Source organism: Acomys russatus, chromosome 32 (assembly GCF_903995435.1).
Source record: "Acomys russatus chromosome 32, mAcoRus1.1, whole genome shotgun sequence".
NCBI lineage: Eukaryota > Metazoa > Chordata > Mammalia > Rodentia > Muridae > Acomys > Acomys russatus.
Window position 1 is genome coordinate 5,560,444 of NC_067168.1, and position 21,502 is coordinate 5,581,945.

The following is a 21,502-nucleotide window of genomic DNA, read 5'->3' on the forward strand; positions in this document are numbered from 1 at the left end:
AGGAGGCTCTTTGATGCTCATCATCTTCTTTGAAGTCAGCTGGGTGTTGTCAGGAGTTAACTTGTCTGGTTGTCAAAGAAATTTAGGATTGTAAGAACAACTTTAAATGCCATATAACAGAATCTGCCTAAAAATGGGCAACTTAGATGCAGACAGAGTTGACGACCACACTCTGCCATATCACGGTAAGCAAGTCCTCAGTAGTTCCTGCCCTGCGAACAAGTCTGGCAAAGATAATAGGCCAGAAAGCTCAAGATTAGGCTCCAACATTATAAAATGTATTGGGTGACTGGTCATGCAGTAAACTGTCTTAAGTCAATTTGTACAATTTAGAAGCAGCTAACCCACGCTGCTGGTTCACTCAGGAATTTAAGTTTTATTCCTTCTCAAGTCTCTGAGGGGCATTAAAGACAAGATAGTATAGTTTTACAACCAAGTTTAGTTGGTTAGGGGACAAGATCGTTTTAGATCAAGATAAAGAAGTTAAGCTATTAGAGTTGAGATAGGATAGATACTGAATCTCATTTGGAAATTTAGACTCAACAAGATAGGAAAGACACTTACTTCAAACGAGACAAATGCCGATGGCCAGTTCACTATGAGTGTAACATGTATAGAACTCATTGTTCTCATGATTGTCACATGGTTCTCCCTGCTGTATGCAGTTTGTTTTATACATTTGTAATAAAATAAAAGTATTTTTTTAAAGAGTATAGATTTCCAAGCACTTGGGAGGCAGGGGCAGGCAGATCTCTGAATCTGAGGCCAGACTGATCTACAGAGTGAGTGAGTTTCTGAACAGCCAGGGCTACATAGAAATACCCTGCTTCAAACAAACACACAAACAAACAAACAAACAAACAAACAAAAACCAGCCAACTAATGAAGAAGAAGAAGAAGAAGAAGAAGAAGAAGAAGAAGAAGAAGAAGAAGAAGAAGAAGAAGAAGAAGAAGAAGAAGGGTCCTAAAAGCTAAGCTCTGAAAAATAAGAGCATTTACTCAAATGAAATCAAATCCTGAGAAGAAAGAGAAAAAACTCCTCAGTGAGTCTCTGAATAGCTGGAGGGGTTGAGGCCATATGTTCCAAAAGAAATTTAGGGCCAGGGCAGGCAGCTTCTCTGTACATTTTGCAAGATAAAGATATGCTGACAATGACACTTGTGACTCCAGGAAATGTGTTCTGATAACTTAAAACTTTTCAGTGACATCAAACATAAAATTATCATTTGAGAGCAGGAAGAAGCACCCATGATTTTTAGATAGTCATTTGAATAAAGAGAAAACAAGAGCAGGTATCTAAAGGCGGTTGATTGGTAGCATAAGATATCTCATTTAACTTTATCATTATAAAATAATACAAAGTAAAATCCACATAGTTTTCACAAATATTTCTTGTTTTTGTTTTTGACTGGATAATACGATGATCCAGGCAAGAAAAAAGGAGTCCATTCTGTTTGGTGTTAATGGCCACGTGTCACAAATTAGAATCACATTGAGTTGGGGACATCAACTGACCAGTTATCCTATTGCCTTATTGATGCAGAAAGACATTCTAAGTGTAGGCAGCTCCTTCAGCAGCAGCTCTAGCTTAAAAGTAGAGGCCAGAGGTCATAACCAAAGGAAAATGATTGCCTTTTATGTTCCTACCTGCCTGCTAAGCCCTCCTGCTTGCTGCTGAGTTGATTTATCCAGTTGCTACTGCTGCTGCTGCTGCTGCTGCTGCTGCTGATGATGATGATAATGATGATGATGATGACAATGGTGGTGGTGGTGGTGGTAATGCTGAGGATTTCATTGTTGACATCAGAGCCAGCATACAGGCTCCATCACAGACTGAGAACCAGCTCTCTGGGAACAATCCAAGTTTTAGGGCCCAAACTGGAACTGCTGAAGCACTCAGTCAGCCTTGTGGACTGAATAAACAAACTAGGTTCTAGTCTTCTCTGAGTTGAGGACAGCCACTGTGGGTCTATGCCAAGTGCTGAGGACCCAGCGTCAAGGACAAGAAACCACTGGGTGTCAGCCTCTCGGGTGGAAGAAAACTGTGTTCCTATTTTTATACAGGTCTATTGAATACATTGTCACATGTTTGTGTAAAGGTCTCTGAGTACTGAAGTGTGTGTATAAAGGTAGTCATAAGACTCACTATGGGGTTATAACTAAGTCAGGATATGTAAGTTGGAAGAGGGTCAGTGGAATATTGGTCAAGTTGAATGAATAATTTATTCCAACATCTGAAGAGCAGTTGGACTCCAAGAAAGAAAAGCTCTTATAAACTGAAAATGGAAAATGCTAGTCACAGTGGAATACAGATATATGAAGTTAAATGTCTAAAATTATGATAAAAATGCAAATGGAGGATGTACGGCTGAAAATAAGTTATCCAAGGCAACCAGAGATATCAGATACAACCTCAAAGAAAATATGACTGAATACTCAAAACAATTAATCAACCAAGCAGGTCATTGCTGTATAGCTGTTCCTCTTATTCTCAAATTCATTTCCAGTAGTATAAAAAATTCCAAGTAATAAAGATTTAAAGTACTGCTTACCCAGTGAGTTTGACTGCATGTGTCCGAAGTTTTCTATACTTCTCTGATTCTTTATCGGTGCCGACAACATGTCTGTATATTCCTGACTTATAATAGAAGAAATCTTCATGGACTTGCATTATGGCTGAAATAAACCAACAGGATTAAGCAGCACAGTTACTAAAAGCCTCTTCAAAATCTCAGATGTTCACCCAGAACAATCAATAGTTAAGTGGTGAAGTGTGGGGTCTAAGAGGGAGCACACCTAATTTTCTTCTTTTTAGCTAATTACAAACTTTCTTTACTCTTTTAAATAAATTAAAAAATAAAATAAAATAAAATAAAAAGAATTTCAACTACTTAGAATGTTACTTATGTAATGTTTTATATTAAAATGTCTTTCAAACCTCTCTTTGTTGAGTTCTAATAAAAAACCATGTGCAAAAGAATATTCTGTCGGGATTTAATCCTGTCTGCTTTCAAGAGATGAGTCTGTGCTGCGTTCTTAAAAGCCGGAGCCCACGTGTCATACAATTCTCCTTCGTTCCGCACTTAGGTTGTCTTTCCGTTCCACGTGCTGCTTTGTGCAAGGGCTCGGGCAATTCAAGTTGAAGAATTTAAAACCTCTGTCAGGAGGCATAGGCTATGGATAACGTGGTAGCTGAGAACAAAGCCTGCCTATCTTAGCTAAACATGTGTTTTACAATAAGTCCGAATGAAGGTCACTGGCATTTGCTAGATCCTACCAGAAGCCGCTCGTGCTGCAGAGGGAAATGTGGCTTTTCCTGTTCTGTTTTTAGCTCCATTCTTTAGGACTCAGGGCCTTTTGGGAATGTTCATTGGAAGTTGAGTCTCCTTTATCCTCTATAAAGCACATCCCCACAGGGTTTTTAAGACTTTTTAGATTGTACCCTATGCAAATTTCTGATTTCTGAAGGTTTTAGAGAAATGCTCACAGTGTTATTTATTCAAGGTTCAATCCATTTGACATTCTTTTGTCCCAAGACAGACAGAAACACTGTAAGTTAAATCAGGGTCCAGCAAGCAGACAATCAAACTCTATCTACAGCAAGAGCTGGATATCGCTCTTTTCATTCACAAAAATATTAAGATATTCTCAGTGGTTTTCCTCTTTATATAACCATTGACTCATTTAGCTCTCGTCACTCAGCTCTGCTGTACGCACTATGAATGAAATGGTTGATCACTGCTATAAAACTGCCAATAAAGCAAAGGGGAAGGAAGAGGCCATCATGAGTAGCTCAAAGGTAGCCTCTTCCTTCAGTCTCCGACAGTAATCCGAAGCAGATGAATCTACAAGCTTTATAAGTGTGTAAGGAGGTGCGCTGCACACTAACCCATGGAAAGCTGCATGCAGCAAGCTACTGCACAGAACTGTAGGCTGTGTGAAGGCACAAGGCCCAGTTCATGCTCTGTCTTAAGACTGCCTAAGTCTGGCAGGCAATAGTTTCTCAACAACTCCAAAAGAGATTTCGCTGATTTGAATTTTTATTTTACGGCTTTACATTTTTTTTTCTATTTCTAATCATTATGTGAATTCATAAAAATAAATAATATATGGGCACAAAAAGAACTTCAGTTTTCTATACCCTTAAAAATTAGCACTTTTGATGGAAAGCATGGGTTGGAGAGTTAGTATTTAGATGATTTGGAAATTCAAAGTGATTTAAGCCAATTTTGTTGCCTAATGAGTTGCTAAAACTGTATAAGAGAAAATGTCAAAGTGTGGACTGTAAGTTTGGCCTTTACTTAAAATGTCTTCTGTCTTTCATATTTGTTTCACAGACACCACTAGACAAGGCACATAGTAAAATGACATATGAGTTCCCACAGTTACAACAGCCAACAAATTTCACACATTTAAGAAGAAAAGAGCCTCATCGATGGGTTGTAATGTTTCAAGATTTATTAAATTAAATTGCAGATGTGTTTAGTGTACATTTTGATTTCTTGATAAATGATTTCAACACAGGTATTAAAGTCTATGGTTCCTTCTATATCAATACTAATTGGATCAACATTCAGAATTACAGAAATAAAAAACTAGACAACAGTCCCTCAAATGCATGACAATTGTTTTTAATTTACATCCCACTGTATAGGAATTATACTCAGGCACTTCACTATTCACTGCTTGAATTCCCATTTCACACACGCCATTTGGGTTTGTTTCTCTATGCACTTCATGGAAAATGTTATACAGAAAGTACATTTATGAATTTATCTTTATTAACAAATTCCAATAAAGAAAAAAGTTCATATATACCTTAAATGCAAAATCAATATCTACCATTCCACTGTATAATTATATTATTTAACAATATTTTACTACCATTAACAAATTTACAAAAGAGGTCAAATTTTAAAATGGTTTTGTAAAACACAAAAGTCATACTAGTTTATTTGATTTTTCCTTGACCTAATATAGAAAGGAAACTATCTACTTTGTTTCTTGTAATGCTCCTTTTTTTTTTTTTTTTTTTTTTTTTTTTTTTTTTTTTTTTGGTCAATGCACTCCTAAAGCCACGTAAGCTGAAAATGATTAAATAAATAAACTTATGTGTGATTCATATATGTGTCCATGTGTCTATGTGAATTTCACTGAATTAATGAGTGTACCTGTGTACCTGTCAGGTAGTCCATAATAATTCTGAAAAAAAAAACTGAGCCAACCCTCCTTAAATGCATCATTAGTATTTAAGAGTTCAACTCATAAGCAAGTTTATCTCCTTAAAGTAAAATGGATGCTCATGACATACTTTGATAAACTAAACTTCTGTGATTGCACAGGCTTGAAGTGTTGAACCTTTATGAGTATATCTAAGATTTTCTCTCTTATTAAGCACCTTTGATGTCCTATCATATAAGGTAGTTTACTATAGGAACTCAAAACTGAGCTTACCTTGAACTGGTCCATTTTGTATGATTTCTCTCATAATTTCAGTTTCCTGGAATGAGATATATCCGTGAGCATCAATAAGAAATATGAAAGCAAATGTCTGATGTTTAATATGGTCTGGTTTGCAATCCATTTAGTGATTATAAAATCTTCAGTGACTTGCCCACTTGCAGTGAACTATAGTCGTGCTTTGAAATAGTCTCATGCACCACAGTGTATTGATGAACTTGCTAAAACCAGAACATGCCCATTTGTTTCATTGACTTTTATTACACTAATTTAGGAATGGAAAGAAAATGTAGTAACTTTATCTGTCGATAAAGAAAATAGTAAAGGCAAGTTAGGCTGTTATTTAGTGTATATTCGTTTTCTCTTATGATCACAAAAGCAGCCACACCAAGCAAATGATGAGTGAGGCTTAACAACCTCATAACAATTACTGCTATGTTGCACTCAGTGTTCCTTCAGTAGGGAGGCAGCTCATTCATTTATTCTTCTTTCTTTCTTTCTTTTCCCTGTGCATTCAGCACAAAGGATGTACTGCAAACTGTGACGGAAACAAATTTTAATGCTTCATCATCCTTAAGATAGTTACATCTTGGTGGTATAGGCATACGACAGAACAGCCAACATAATATCATACAACATGTTTTCTTATAGGGACAATCTTAAAGGACCATTGATAAAAAAGAAAAAGGGGGCTGAATCTCACTTGCAATTAAAAGGAAGCATCACAAAGTTTAGCCACAGGCCAGGAATACTGGTTGACATTTCCACAGGTTGAAAGGGCCAATAGTCATTTGAGTCAATTGAGCCAGTAAAGAACATTGAGATGGCACGATATGTCCAGACATTAGAAAATGATCTCATGTGTCAGTATCGTTACGGGTGAGCAGAAGATTAAATACCAGCAAGACACCAATTTCTATAAATTGTAGGTCCACCATGCATACATCCAAGTACACAGGAACAAGAACACTATACTGTGATTTAGAAAGAACTGCTAGTAACCAAAGGTTCATTTACTTTTTAAATGAGTCCCTGATGAGGTGAGGTTAAAACTAGGACAGCATAAAGCATGACGAACTGGAGTTGGAGCCTTTTCTTCCTATAGCAAGTTTCACTTATATGTGGACTAAGGCATGAAATCAATAAAATAAACTATTTCCACCAAACAGTAGTGACTTAGGTCTAAATTATCAGTTTCATTCACATATACTTTAGAAATTATAATTAAAAACAGTATTTTAGGAAGGTATTTTAAAATGTAAGCCAATCCTTTACGTTGCTGCTATAACAATTTAAAACCTGCTCAAAATGCAAGTTTTAACAGACATTGTAAGAAAATGAGCTACTCTATCTAAACAAGCCAGGGATATTCAGTGGGTAAAGACAGTGCGACGAAGATTGAATTTGAGTTCAATTTCCAGGATATACATGATGGAAGAAAGGAACCAGTGCTGCCAAGTTGTTTGGTCTCCACATACATGTGTGGTACATTCATCTATAGACAGGCAGACAGACACACACACACACACACACAAACACAAACACCACACACACACACACACACATCATATACACACACAAAGGAAGTAAGAACACAAAAGTAGATCTACAAACAATATTTGTTATTCTGTAATAGTTTTTGAATAATTTGAAAATAGTATGAATAACAGCAGAGCCAATAGTTTGAGGATGGCATCTTTGTTAGCCCTTGCTATTTATACTTACATTGGAAGAGACTCGGTATGGGGGAGAACACTGGTAAATCTTGTTGGACTTCTCGAAGCTGTTGGGGCATGGCTTTGTGGCATGCCGCTTTCCCCGCCCATCTGATCTACTTGCCATAGCACAGATATTGGTAATATTTTGATCCTTGAAAAGTGGGTAGCATGCATGAGATACCAGTCTAAGAGGAATAAGAAAAAAGAAGACAGTCTTTAGAAAAATGCCATGGTATCCTGTCTATAATCACATTTTTCTGACCTAAACATTTGTGGATTTTTCTGTTTATTATCCTGAATAATTCTAAGATGTCAACGAACTACATAATGCAGCAGCTTAATAAAACTATAATCTTCCCCACTCTTAGAATTTTATGATGATTTTTAATTCTTACTTCAATCATTTCTGATAAGTTCATACTTGTCATATAATTTCCTGAAGATGAAAAGTATCCTAGAAAAAACCAGATTAATATGAAGACAATTAATCTGATTATTTGCTGATAGAATATTCTAAAAGCTTAACTAACTTTTAGAGTTAAAAATAGATTTTTAAAATTTTTGCTGACACTTCCACTGAACTATCCATTTTCTTGAGATTTTTATTGAGTATATGTCTAGTTCATAATACTGTGGGGGAAACAATATAAATGTTAATATAATATTAAAATTTATAGAGTAAAATCTTGCAAGTTGTATATTACATATAAACTATTCTATTATTGGTAGATTTTGAATCTAAGCACACAAAACATTTGGCTCTAAGTTTTGACTCCAAATTTAACATTACCTTATTGACTAAAAGAAGATAATATGGAGATAAAGTCATGTAATTAGCTATATAAATATGCAAACCAAAATGGTCATACACCTGTACAAACAACTCTCAGCAACTGCTGCTGGCAGAGATGAATTAGCCTCTCTCAGGGATGAACCCTCTTATTGGTTATTCAGTGCAAGGTAATGAGTCCCGATACCTTACACAGGAAAACAACAAAAACAAACTAGGAGATTATATATTTGTTCATAAAACTATGTATACATATAACACATTCACACACACACACATTCACACACACACACACATTCACACACACACGATTTTAACAAAATAATCAGAGTGAAATTATAAATTTGAGAGTTGGGGCAGGGAAGAGATGTTGAGTGGAGAGGCTAGAGGAAGGAAAGGGAGTAGGGTAATGGAGAAAGTGATATAATTCTATTTTAATTAGAAATGTATTTTTTTATTAATTTATTCTTGTTACATCTCAATGTTTATCCCATCCCTTGTATCCTCCCATTCCTCCCCCCACCCCCATTTTCCCATTATTCCCCTCCCCTATGACTGTTCCTGAGGGGGATTACGTCCCCCTATATATTCTCATAGGGTATCAAGTCTCTTCTTGGCTACTTGCTGTCCTTCCTCTGAGTGCCACCAGATGTATTTTTTTAAAAAATATGTTGAATCTATAAAACTTAGGTGATGATATCTATACTTAGGCCTTAAGATAAGAAAGTTTAAGTGAGGTCGTGAGAATGGACCTCTTAATTTTTTCCCTTTTTATTATTAATTTATTCATATTACATCTCAGTTGTTAGCCCATCCCTTGTATCCTCCCATTCCTCCCTTCCTCCCACTTCCCCCCCATTCCCCTCCCCTATGTCTGTGACTGAGCGGGACCTCCTCCCCCTGTATATGCTCATATTAAGGGTATTATTCTCCTCATAAAAATAATAAGCCACTTCTCCACTATATGGGGATGCTATAAGAGGGTAACATTTGCCAGTCAGGAAAAAGAACAGTGATAAGCTGAATTGGCAGCATGTTCATTTTGACTTGCAAACTCCAGAACAAAATGTGTACTGGTTATGGCATTTTCTTATGGTGGCCTAAGCACATAAAAGCAATGAGATTTAGCTGGGTTGTGATGCCAGTTTGTGCATATTTAATATATTTAATATGCACATATTAAATTTGTGTGTGTGTGTCATGTGTGTGCGTGCCCATGTGCATGCAGGATGATGCCGCTGTCCATAGTTGCACACATGGAGGAGAAATTGAAGTTGGTGTTTCTTCTTCTGTCTTTGAGACTTGGTGTGTCACTGACACCTAGAGCTCACTGATGGCTTACTCTGTCTGGCCAGTGAGTGTCAGGGATATTCTGAATCCAAGCACTGATGTTATAGGCTTGAATACCATGAATGGCTTTTTATACAGCTTATGGTGCTTCCACTCAAACACTTTACCCACTGAGCCATCTCTGCATCACCATCATTGTCATCGTCGTCATCATCATCGTCATCATCATGGCAATAATAATGGCAGTGACAATGAGTACTGGATTTACATCACTTCTACTACTTCTTTCACCTCCAAATCCCCCAATGGCTCCCTCTCCCACTTCCTCTCAAAATCATGACCTCTTTTTCTTTAATTATGAGTATAACATATATGTACATATATACATATATAATCTATTGAGTCCATTTTGTGTTGCTTATATGAATAAAATGACTGCGTAGGAGTCTTCCTATTGGACGATCCATCCCTGCGGGGGGGGGTGGGAAGCAATTCTCCCTCCCTCAGTAACCATTGATTGTAGCTTTTCATCTAGGGGTGGAGACTCGTGAAATTTCTTTCCTCCACAGTGTTATGTTAGCTGATGTGAACATACAGGATGCAGGTCTTATTTGGCAACCGTGTTGTTTAGATTTCATGGCTGCAGCATCCTTGCCGTGTCTAGACAACACTGTCTCACCAATAGGCATCTTCATCCTATAGCTTCTAATCTCTCTACCTCCTCTATTATGAATTGCCCTGAGACTTAGGTGTAGGGATTACATTGTGGATACAGAAACCATTTCATTTCATCATGGGGCCAAGCAAAAGTTAACCTGACTGGAAGATAACAGTCCAAATTGGGCAACTTCATGTCATAACAATTTTATTAGGTTAAAAAAAATGAAAGAAATGAATATATTAGCTCCCATTATTAAGATCTGGCATGGCTCTTACTCATGGCTGCCTATAGTCAGATGCCATAAAACAGCAGACAAATCAGAACTGTACAGCAAAGGACAAATGAACCACCCTTTATACCACTGTCTATCAGCTATGGTTCCTTTTGTCCTTTAATAATTTCATTTACAGTAAATATAGGAATTTATATAGATATCAAAGAACATGAGAGGAAGAAAATGTCACTTTCCATCAAATAGGATAGAGGCTGATGAGTCATAAAACCCTTAATTGCTCATTTATTTGATTTTTCTTGTGTTCAAAATGATTTTCCTGGTGTTATATATCCCTTAACCTGGATAATCACATGGAATAACAGGTGTATCAGTGACATTAGTTAGTGTTCCTCCCTCTGTAAAGACCCAGTAAAACTATTTGACTCATAGCAATGGGAACAAACACTTCTTTCAGTCTTCATATCAATTTAGCTGGAAATGTGATACCCTCTTCCAACACTATCTCCACTGGCTGATAATGCTCGTAGAAGCCAAGCACATTATATATTTAATTGTGGCATTTACTTATGATTATACAGACATGGTAGTTTTTTGTAAAAAAAAAAAAATCTTGAAGCCGCTCTTTTTCTATATTCTCACTTAAAAACATTCATAAGATGCCTAAAAGAATACATGTTGGGCAGTTATTTACCCACGTTTTCTCAGGAACCACCAGGCCCTATCAATGCTTCCACTGTTGCATCCGTGACGGTTCTTGGCACAACAAGAGATCAAATTCTGAGGGGAGAGATTGTCTGTGTATCGACCTTTGGACTGAATTGCTATGCGGTCAGCTGCTACACCTGTTTCAAACAAAATACTGATTAATAGTCAAATAACATGTCATAACATATTTCTAATGCTTTTTTGAATACTCAACTAGTTCTCAAAATTGGCGTTGCTCCAGTAGGTCACTGCTTAAACACTTTTCTAGTTTCACATTAATTTGTAGTCTATATATTTATTTGAACCCCATTTTCATTTAAAAATCTGTCAAGTGACAGATTTTCTCAGCGGGAAAAAAACTTATGTACCTTATTTATATAACTTTGTCATCTGGAGCAGCATCTTCCCTAGAGTTACAGGTACATCTATGTTTTATATGAATGAAAATCAAGAAAGTTCATCACAGAAATATTAACTACAAATTAATTCATGGTTTTGTATACTACAGCTACCAAATCGATCTATAATGTTTAGGTTGGTATTTAATGTAACCATCTTGTAGGCTGTGTTTATGCTACTATAAAAGTCTACATTACACTATCACTAAAATCTTTATGGCATACTTTTATATTCATAACATGATTCAAAATAATATTTTAGTAGACATACAATTAATTCTGTATACACACACACACATATATATGTATGCATATATATACATATATATGTAACTGGGTGAGTGTATAACGAGGTATGGTTATACGTATAATTACTTTAATACTTTAAAAAAATGTTTAGCTGAATATAATGATTGTTTGAATGATAAATGTCCTCAATAGTCTCCAGTATTTAAATACTTATTATCCAATTGGTTGCAGCATTAAAGTAGGTTTAAGAAAGATGGCCTTGCTGGAGGATATTTGTCATTAGGTGTGGGCTTCTTCCATTTGTTTTGCTGTTGATGTGATGCCATGACACTTAATACCGTGCATAGTACTTTAAAATTTTAAGATGAAAAATTAATATATATTAACTGGTGAAGACTAGCAAAGGTAAGAGGTAACATAGCTCTGTACTCACTGAATAATACAAGGAGAAATGAATCAACAATAGCAGAAATCAACTTACGTCATCAGTGCGGCTGCACTTCCATAATAAACTAATGTAAAAGGAAATGAAAAAATCATGTTGAGGGCCATTTTAGTAAGAAATTTTGAGATGTTGGAGACCTACCACTACTTCATTGTTTATGCTTCATCAGGCAAATCCCAAATCAGTATTTTAGGCAATTTCAATTAAAGGCAGAAATCTCAGAGCCTTTCTTTTATATGTTCTCTTTTCTCAGAGAAACCTGGTTTTTGTTTGTTTGAATTTTTTTCTCAACAAAGCTTCATGGGAATCTCTCAAGGAATCAATCTGGAGTATGTTCTAAAATAATTCACTTTAAAGTAATTCCTATAGATGTGTGTCTGTGTATGCTTTCTATGTGCCTGAAATGTTTATTATTCTGCCATGTTTCATTAACAGTTTCCTCTTCATTCTTGATCCATTTATTTAATATTTCAACAAGATACAGTTTGTAGGATAAAATGGTAGTATTCCTCTGCCTCTGATATTCTCAAAAGAATAAATTTTTATTTTCTAGTAGAGAACAGACATTCTTTGATATATTGATATTTGTTTTTATGAATCAGGATCAAACATATTTTAAATGTTTGTATAACATTTCATTCAGAATACTTTTACAGTGAAGAAAAACAATAGTGATGATGTTGGAAGCTTGAGGCTCAGGATAATTTCTGACACTTGGCTTTGTGAGTTAATTCACGTTCATGGGCTGCCTACATAAAACAGGAGGATTGTCAGAGCCTGCCCTGAGACCAACTGTGGGACCATGACTAGGAACATGGATGCACACATCCACCAGAACACAGCCAGAAGATTGCTCTGCTTCTTACTGCTAAGAACATTATTTAACTGTATTCACAAATATTGGTCTACTGGTCTACCTTAAATTTATAGAATCCACATACTTTAAGAAGTGTTTACCACATAAGCACAAATTAGTAAATGTTTTAGTTGATTAATTCTTTATTCAACTGTCTGAAACAGTGTTCAAAGTAGTCATAGATTTCCTACTAACTAAGACAAATACTGAACAGACAACATTTCCATGGATAAAGTGGGCATTAGTAAAGAGTAAAAAGATATAACTACACCTGAGGTTAGCTATCCCAAGGGTATAGTTATGCCAGAGCATTTTTGGAGTAAACTAATTAATATTGCCTTAGCTGGCTGTCACTTGTCTGACAATGCTTGCTATGTTTCAGTCTGTGAGTTTTTATATGAATATTGGCATTCCAGATGATGTTATGGTAAAAAGAAATAAAAAATTCTCTTCTTACTACCTGGTTACAAACTCAAAATCAAATGAAATCTGTCATCTTTCCTTCCTTCTTTATTCATTGTCTATATAAAGTATTAATAGGCAAGATTTAGCTTAAAAGTTATAACCCCTGGGTTCCTTACTTCGACTGGAATATTTTAAGTGACCATTTGTTATTATTTATGTTCTCTAAGTTTATAAACTACCTAACCACTTTGTAATGCCCTAAAGACAAAAGGGAGATGTTTTGAGAAAGTCAATAAAATGACATTATTACTTGCAGTAGAAAAAGCCCAGGACGCAGCACAGTTTTTTTGATCCAATGGACCATGGGTCCATCCAGGCCACTTATAAGAGGCAATGAAGACTTCAGGAAGATCATCTCTGGGAGGAAAAGATGCCTAAGGGAAAGAGACAGACATATCAGATGTTCTCAAGTATGTCTCCAAGGATGCATGCATGCTCTCTTACCCCAAGGGTGCACTCATGCTCTCTTACCCCAAGGGTGCACGCATGCCCTCTTACTCCAAGGATGCATGCATGCCCTCATACCCCAAAGATGCACGCATGCCCTCTTACCCCAAAGATGCACGCATGCCCTCTTACCCTAAAGATGCATGCATGCCCTCTTAACAGTGATTATGATTTGGACTTGTCTTATATATTCAGGTTTCAGAGGAAAGCATAGCTACAGAGGATCTCACAGTTGGAAGACAGCAGTCTGTGGAGAGTCACAGCATAGATTGGACACCTTTTATAGTTACTAAATAGTTCAAGGACATTTCTACTGGTGCACCAGTCATCTTGAATAATAGCTTGCACATTCACTTGAAAAAATACACGAGATAGTGAAAATCGACCCTCATAAGGATTGCTTACTTCTGTGTCTCTTTTCTTTTTGAGAGTGCATATGATCATCAGTGGAAGGACATTTCAAGACAAGGCATTTATATCAACTGCAAGAAATTGTTCAATTTTATACATTATGGGAAATGAAACTGGAATTCATTTGTTCATATTCACAAAGTTCTTATAAAGTAAACAGGACTATAAATTTTGTGCAACACCAAAAAGAGAATACTATGATGTCATTAAAAAAACCAACATTAAATTCCTAACAAGGTCAGTCCTTGCTACTCACTCAGCATATCCAGCTGACATAATAAGAGGAAATATTTGCAGCCTTCTTCAATAAATGAGGTAATTGACTTCTAAAAGCTAATGGGTCGGCGAAAGACTCAGTTAAACAAGACCTTCTCCTTGGACTAGACTGTTGGCTTAGAATTCTGTTGACATCATGTCCCATTATTGTCATTTCTATGAGAATTAAGTGAATGCTGCACCTAGTGTCAGAAGCTAAGTGTCTGTAAATGATAAAAGTCCATTGATTTGATAGTTTTATGATTTGTGCTAGCGGAGCTACTGATCTGATACCTTAGAAAAAAATTTTATTTCCAACAAATATAAAACAGAGTCAGAGTTTAAAACAAGTAAATCAAAATGTACCTGTCTGTGTGAAAAGGGCACCCACCCAAAATAGTTTATAAATTAGAGTGAGAGAATTCACTTTAATCTTAGAGTACCATTACCACCCAATAAGAGAGTAAGAAGTCCTGAGTCCATTTCAAAAGCATTGCTACTTAGACAGAAGAGTGAAGGAAGGACGTAGAGCTGGTCGACACAGAGTGCCTGAATAAAAAGGAGCAGCATCACAGGGTTGCAAGGTCTGGAATGCCAGTACTGCAAATGAACCACATGGCAGAAGCTCAGAGTTGGAGCAGCATAAGCATAACGGTCTGAGAGGAATCCCTGAGGAGATACAGACTCCAATTCAAAAGTATCTTCCTAAGTGGGAGATAGGCACACGTCCTACACACCACGGTGCCTTCCCACATCACTCTCATGGGCTTATCAGTGTGCATTTCAGCATTTATCACATGACATGGCCTCAAGCTTCCAGAAATGTCAGTTGCTGTCTTATGACTTTGAAATTTATTTTAAGAGTGTAGTGAGGGTACATCCCTTCTGCCCTGCCTGAAGCAACGAAGACCTATCATTGCTAATAAATGCATTTTAGCATGATTTAGTTATGTAGAATGTGACTACCACATTTGAAAGATAATCAAATTATTGCATATGGAAGGTAGTCTGATAATAAAAATGTGTGTGTGTGTGTGTGTGTGTGTGTGTGTGTGTGTAATATGATTTCCCCATTTAAACTATTACAGCGCTACATATTTGCTACTTTCATGATTTATTCTTTAAAACTAAAACATCACAAAAAAATATTACCAACACAATAAGCCAGAAGGATACATGAAATTCATCTATTGGGATTTTAAATATTTTTTCCACTTAGTTAATATTGGGCTTCCTTAAAAAAACTGGGCCTCTACATCTTCAAACTTGTCAGAGAAAGTACCTTTGACTTTATTTCCCTCACAATAGCAAATGTTTTAAGTAAGGGACACTGAGAAGATCCTGTAGGTATTGTAATCCCCTAGAAACTAAGAATGTCTTTTAGAGCCAATAAGTAAAATTGGTATCTCAGAAAAATAACTTCCAGAAATTAAATAATTCTGGCTTTAATAAATGATACATTTTAATTATTTAACTTGATGAAATACAATCTAGTAACTAAAAGAATCAGGAGGACAACCTAAGAGTGACAGAAATTACAAGTGTGGTATACTAAATAGAATATAAAATTGAAATTTGTCTTTAAAGAGAATATAAACTCTTCCATAAGGGCATTTTTAATTCTTTATATTGTTATGTTGAAAAAAACAATTATAATTTGATGTGTAATTTCCAAATGAACATTACCCAGATTTGAGATCAAATTCAACTGTCTTCCGATTTCAACATTTTATTTGGAAAAAATAAAGATTCTGTGGACAGATATACAGTTCCACAGGAGTGCAAATCACCAGAGACTTCCTTACATTGATCTCTGCACTTAGATTCTGGGGAAGGGGAATGCAATCACTGTGACACTTAAGGAACACTCAGTTTTCTCAGAAACACCATTAGAAATTGTCAGATTCTGTGCAAGAGGAACAGCAAACAGCTCTAGAACTCATGGAATGTGGCCCATTGGTTAGCAAACTCACAATGGATGTTATGGAACATAGTTCTGCTTGTTACCTTTGTGGTCCTTATAATCCCCTTAATATGTGAATTGTGTGAGTACTATAAAGGGGGCTCCCAGCCCCTCACTGGGCAATATCATTGGCATAGGCAATAACAATGCTTGGCCTCTTTCAGGCATTGTTGCTGGAATAGATTAATGATTCAAACACCACCCTTGAAAAGAATCTGCAGATGTAGATTCCTAACAATGGCCACTACTCATAGAACTTGGAAAAACAGATTGTTCAGCAAGGTTAGCTAAAGATGTTTTTGCTAGTGGCTCTGACAGAGAAAGTCTTAAGGAAAAATAGATTGTTTAGCAAAGTGAGGTAAAGATGTCTTTACTATTGGTCCTGATGCAGGAAATCTTAGGGGACAACTGAAGTTGAAAGTACACTCTTATTAGTAAAGCCAGGGACTTTTTGAGGTTGGAGAAGCAAGAACAATGGCCCATAGCAACCCTGGCTGACGTGACTCTTTCAAGATGAGCTGGTGACTGAGATGATGATTGATTTCCTTATTCTATTTTTCTGACCTCAGCTTCCCGATATGATTTAATGAAAGATATTAATGAGTAGACGAGCACCTTTAGGACTTAAAGTAGAAACAGCTAATTATTTTTATATGGGAGTTTAGATTTGTGGTTCTTTTAAGATCTTTATAAGATTACTTCTTAAGATAATTGATTCCTTCTTTGTAACCGCAAATTACAGCCTGCCAGTAAAGAAAAGCTGGCTGAGAAATTTCCCTGTTTGCTTATACTCTGTTAATATGTAGCAAGTTGCTTAGGTACAAATGCATGTGGGTTCATGGAAATAACTTGTTATTCATGTTTGTTTCTCACCCATAATATGTAAAACATTTGAACATATGAAGGTTTTGAACATGATTTTCTTACATATATCCATTGTAACCATTTATTTATAGAGAAACAGAATGTGAACACGTCATGATGTTTGCACTACTTGAACGATCTTGCCGGGATATATTAGCTGTGGGAGAAATAAGAAAGCTGTTTGAATCTTTTCCATCCACAAAGGTATGTGTAAGGTTGGGTTGGAATCTTTTCCATCCACCAAGATGTGTCTTTATGTATGTATGTATGTATGTATGTATGTATGTATGTGTGTATGTGTGTGTATGTATGTGTGTATGTATGTATGTATGTGTGTGTATGTATGTATGTGTGTATGTATGTATGTGTGTGTATGTATGTATGTGTGTGTATGTATGTATGTGTGTATGTATGTGTAGTGTGATGTATGTGTGTAGTGTATGTATGTATGTATGTATGTATGTATGTATGTGTGTATGTATGTATGTGTGTGTGTATGTATGTATGTGTGTAGTATGTATGTGTGTATGTATGTGTGTGTATGTATGTATGTGTGTATGTATGTGTATGTGTATGTATGTATGTGTGTTATGTAGTGTATGTATGTATGTATGTGTGTATGTATGTATGTATGTATGTGTGTATGTATGTATGTATGTGTGTATGTGTGTGTGTGTATGTATGTTGTGTATGTATGTATGTGTGTATGTAGTATGTATGTGGTATGTATGTGTTGTGTGTGTGTTGTATTGTGTGTTGTATGTATGTGTGTGTATGTAGTGTATGTATGTATGTTGTGTATGTATGTATGTGTGTATGTGGTGTGTATGTATGTATGTGTGTATGTATGTTGTGTGTGTGTATGTATGTGTATGTGTGTTGTATGTATGTGTGTATGTGTGTGTATATGTATGTGTATGTATGTATGTATGTGTGTGTGTGTGTATGTATGTATGTATTGTGTATGTATGTATGTGTGTATGTATGTATGTGTGTGTATGTATGTATGTATGTATGTGTGTGTATGTATGTGTGTATGTGTGTATGTATGTATGTGTGTATGTATGTATGTATGTATGTATGTGTGTATGTATGTATGTATGTGTGTATGTATGTGTGTATGTGTGTGTGTATGTATGTGTGTGTGTATGTATGTATATGAATTGTAAAGTAAGAAAAACTTGAAAGAAGCAGAAGCTTGCTGAAACCTACCTGCTGGAGTGTGTTTTACTTCATCATCAAGTGTAAGAGTGTGTGTGTACGTGTGTGTGCATGTGCACGCAAGCGCACGTGTGTGTGTGTGTGTGTGTGGTTTACCTAGAACACCAGTTTGAACAAAATTTAACAGGTATTTTAAGGGAGTTGATTTATTTGAACAGATTATAAGAAACCATTTTTAATTAAATTTGTTTATATCATCAGCCTGATATTTAGGAAGTGTCAACGTACATGAGTATCTAAAACAGATGCATTGACCCACACAGCCAAACAATTGGTCAAACTCAGGGAGTTTCGTGCAAGAGTGGAAGAAAGGATAGAGGGCGCTAGAGAGGTCAACATCACCAGAAGAAGGCCTACAGAGTAAACTAACCTGGGCCCATGGGGGCTCACAAAGACTGGACCACCAACTAATGAGCATGGATGGGCTGGACCTATGTAGCAGATGTGCATATTGATGATCATCTGGGTCCCCTAACCATCAGAGTGGAGGCTGTCTCTGACTCTGTTGCCTGTCTTCGGCTTCCTTTCCCCTAGAAGGGCTGCCTCGTGTAGCCTCAGTGTGAGATGATAGGCTTAGTCCTGCTACAACTGGAGGTGCCAGGGTAGGGTGTTACCCCTTAGAGGCCTCTTCTTCCCTGAGAAGGAGAAGGAGGGATAGAGGTAAGGGTGTGTGAGGGTGAGGAGGGAGTGACTGCAACCAGGCTGTGAAGTGATTGAATAAATAAATAAGTAGAAAGCCATCTCAATAAACTTTCAGTGGTTTATAAAAAACTAAACTGGGAAAAGTTCAATTTTTTTCTCAAATGCATTTCTCTTCTCAAATGCAAGTCTCACCACTTGTTATCACTGACATATATTAACCAAGTTCAAGTATTTTGGATTTTGATTTTTTGTTGTTGTTGTTGTCTTTGTTTTTGTTTTTATTTTTGTTAGAGAGAGAGAGAACATGAGCTGGGGGAGAATCTGGGAAGAGTTGATGGAGGGAAAACATCATAGCATGATTAAGATATATTGTATGAAAATTTAAAAATTAGTTAAAAAAAGAAATTGTATAGACTATGTCTAATGACTTGGGAAAAATAAAATAATCAATCAACCAACTAATATGTGATACCTGGCAGTGATAAAACATTCAGACGATCACATGAACTTTCTCATCAAAATTTTTAGGGGCTTTGAAATCTAGTATGTAATTTTAAAATGTTATTTTTGTTTAACTTTCAGCATGCCATAGAAAATTTATGTCATCATTTTTATTTGCTAGTTTTGCCAACTAAGTTCCTTTACACTGAATGCCTGAATAAAGTTCCTCATTAGAGTAACTGTGAACATTGTGACCTACACCAACTTGACATCAGATTTAGGAATATGGCTATAGGTTTCAGTTGACATGCCAGGCATTTAACATTTTAATACTTTGAAAAAAGTTCCACCTTAGATATAACACCAGATTATTTTTATTAGCTAGTCAACAGGGACAACAACAAAATATTTTATTTCTTAAATGAATTGAGCTTTATTGCATATGTTTGCATTCTCTCCTGAATGTATGTATGAGCATCAAACTTATGTGTGGTGCCTGAAGATTCAAAAGATGGCATTGAATTAACTAGAACTGTAGTAACAAGTGTTTGTGAGCTGTCATGTGGGAGCTTGGAACTAAAATGGGTCTTCTTTGAAACTAGAAAGTACACTTAACTGTACTGAGCCATCTCTCCAGGCCCTACTTTAAAGAATTTCAACTGAACCACATATACAAATAAATCTTTAATTTTCAAGTTTTTGAGCAAAAATGGTATTTTAATTCCAAATAGTTTGAATATTTATAAATAAATGTAACACAATGAGGCTTCTTGAAACTATTTGATATATACCCAATCACTTGAAAATTAAATTTGAAAATTTATACAACATTGGTTTCATTTGGTCTGGTCTGGTCTAGTCTGGTCTGGTTTGGTTTGTTCTAAGAGCATAGCAAAACTTTCAGGCTCATCAGAAATACGTAAATTCCATCAGCCAATAAATGAAAAGCCGCACATTTTAGTAGGAAATAAAATGCTAAAAATGATGAATGTCTAAATAATTATGTCCTTGCAGAACTAACTCCCTTCAGAGTGTTGCTGTTCTCTCCGGGTTAAGGAAATCAAGGTTAAAAATACAAAGAGGGAGAAAAGCATCCATGTTATATAAGAGCATTCCCTTAGTATCTCACCATAATCTGATTTGCTAAGCACAAACTGAGCTCTTTGTAAAACTCATGAAACTTTAAATCTAGATACCACTGTAACCATCATTTTGTGGAGGACATAAGAAGTAAGACCTTGAAATCCAAACACGCTGGCTCAAGTGAATATCCTAGTCTGTATGTACCCTAGATACACAAGTGCACGCACATATTTGTGCAAATGCATAGTACTTGGAGTAGAAACTAGGGCTTTTCACACACTGTGCCAGTCCTCCGCCACTAAGCTCATCGCCAAACCCACATATACCTTTTAACATCTCAACAGCAATGTTTCCGCTGGCTCACAAGAGCTGCAGCCAATGTAAGCTTCGCATGCAGTTGTAATAATCGGTTTTCTCCATTTTTTCCCTGAGAAACTGGCAATGTTCAAATTTCCCCATGCTATACTGCTGTTCTCTCCAGTGTCCTTATTTTAAATTTTTAGCTGAAGTCAGCACTTCATAAATTACATTGTGTGGAACCTAATACTTGATTACTGTTCAAAGCTTCTCTAATCTTGTGAATTTAGGAAATGATGCACCTAAAAAGTTGATGAAATAAAAATTGCAATGTCCTCAGTATTCTTATGAATACTGTGACTAGAAAGATATGATGTGCTGTTTATCACAGCTTCCTCTGGCATCAGCTGACACACAGTTCTTCTAGTTGTTCACTGCCCCCAGAAGCCCAGTTAGGAATACAGGAGAATCCTCTCTCAGTCTCCTCCCTCTCACTCCTTCTACTCCTCCTCAACTCTCTGCTTGCATCCAAAAAAAAAAATCCATTTACTTGGCTTTGTCTGCCCTTACTTAGGATTCACACCCAAGAGGGTCATCCCAAAATCA

The 21,502-nt window shown here is 36.2% G+C and overlaps 1 protein-coding gene across 6 annotated transcripts in view; it reads right to left on the reverse strand.

Moving 5' to 3' along the window:
- Tinag (tubulointerstitial nephritis antigen) overlaps positions 1-21,502 on the reverse strand; it is a 140,409-nt gene that overhangs the window by 85,294 nt on the left and 33,613 nt on the right. The window contains exons 5-9 of one of the 6 annotated variants that reach the window (XM_051140158.1): positions 13,523-13,646; positions 10,846-10,996; positions 7,186-7,363; positions 5,455-5,500; positions 2,553-2,676 (exon numbers count right to left, since the gene is read on the reverse strand). In XM_051140158.1, the coding sequence (XP_050996115.1) occupies positions 2,553-2,676; positions 5,455-5,500; positions 7,186-7,363; positions 10,846-10,996; positions 13,523-13,646 (623 nt within the window). Of the gene's footprint in view, positions 1-2,552; positions 2,677-5,454; positions 5,501-7,185; positions 7,364-10,845; positions 10,997-13,522; positions 13,647-21,502 lie in introns of those variants that run through there. The other 5 variants (XM_051140162.1, XM_051140159.1, XM_051140163.1 and 2 more) reach the window with 5 other exon arrangements.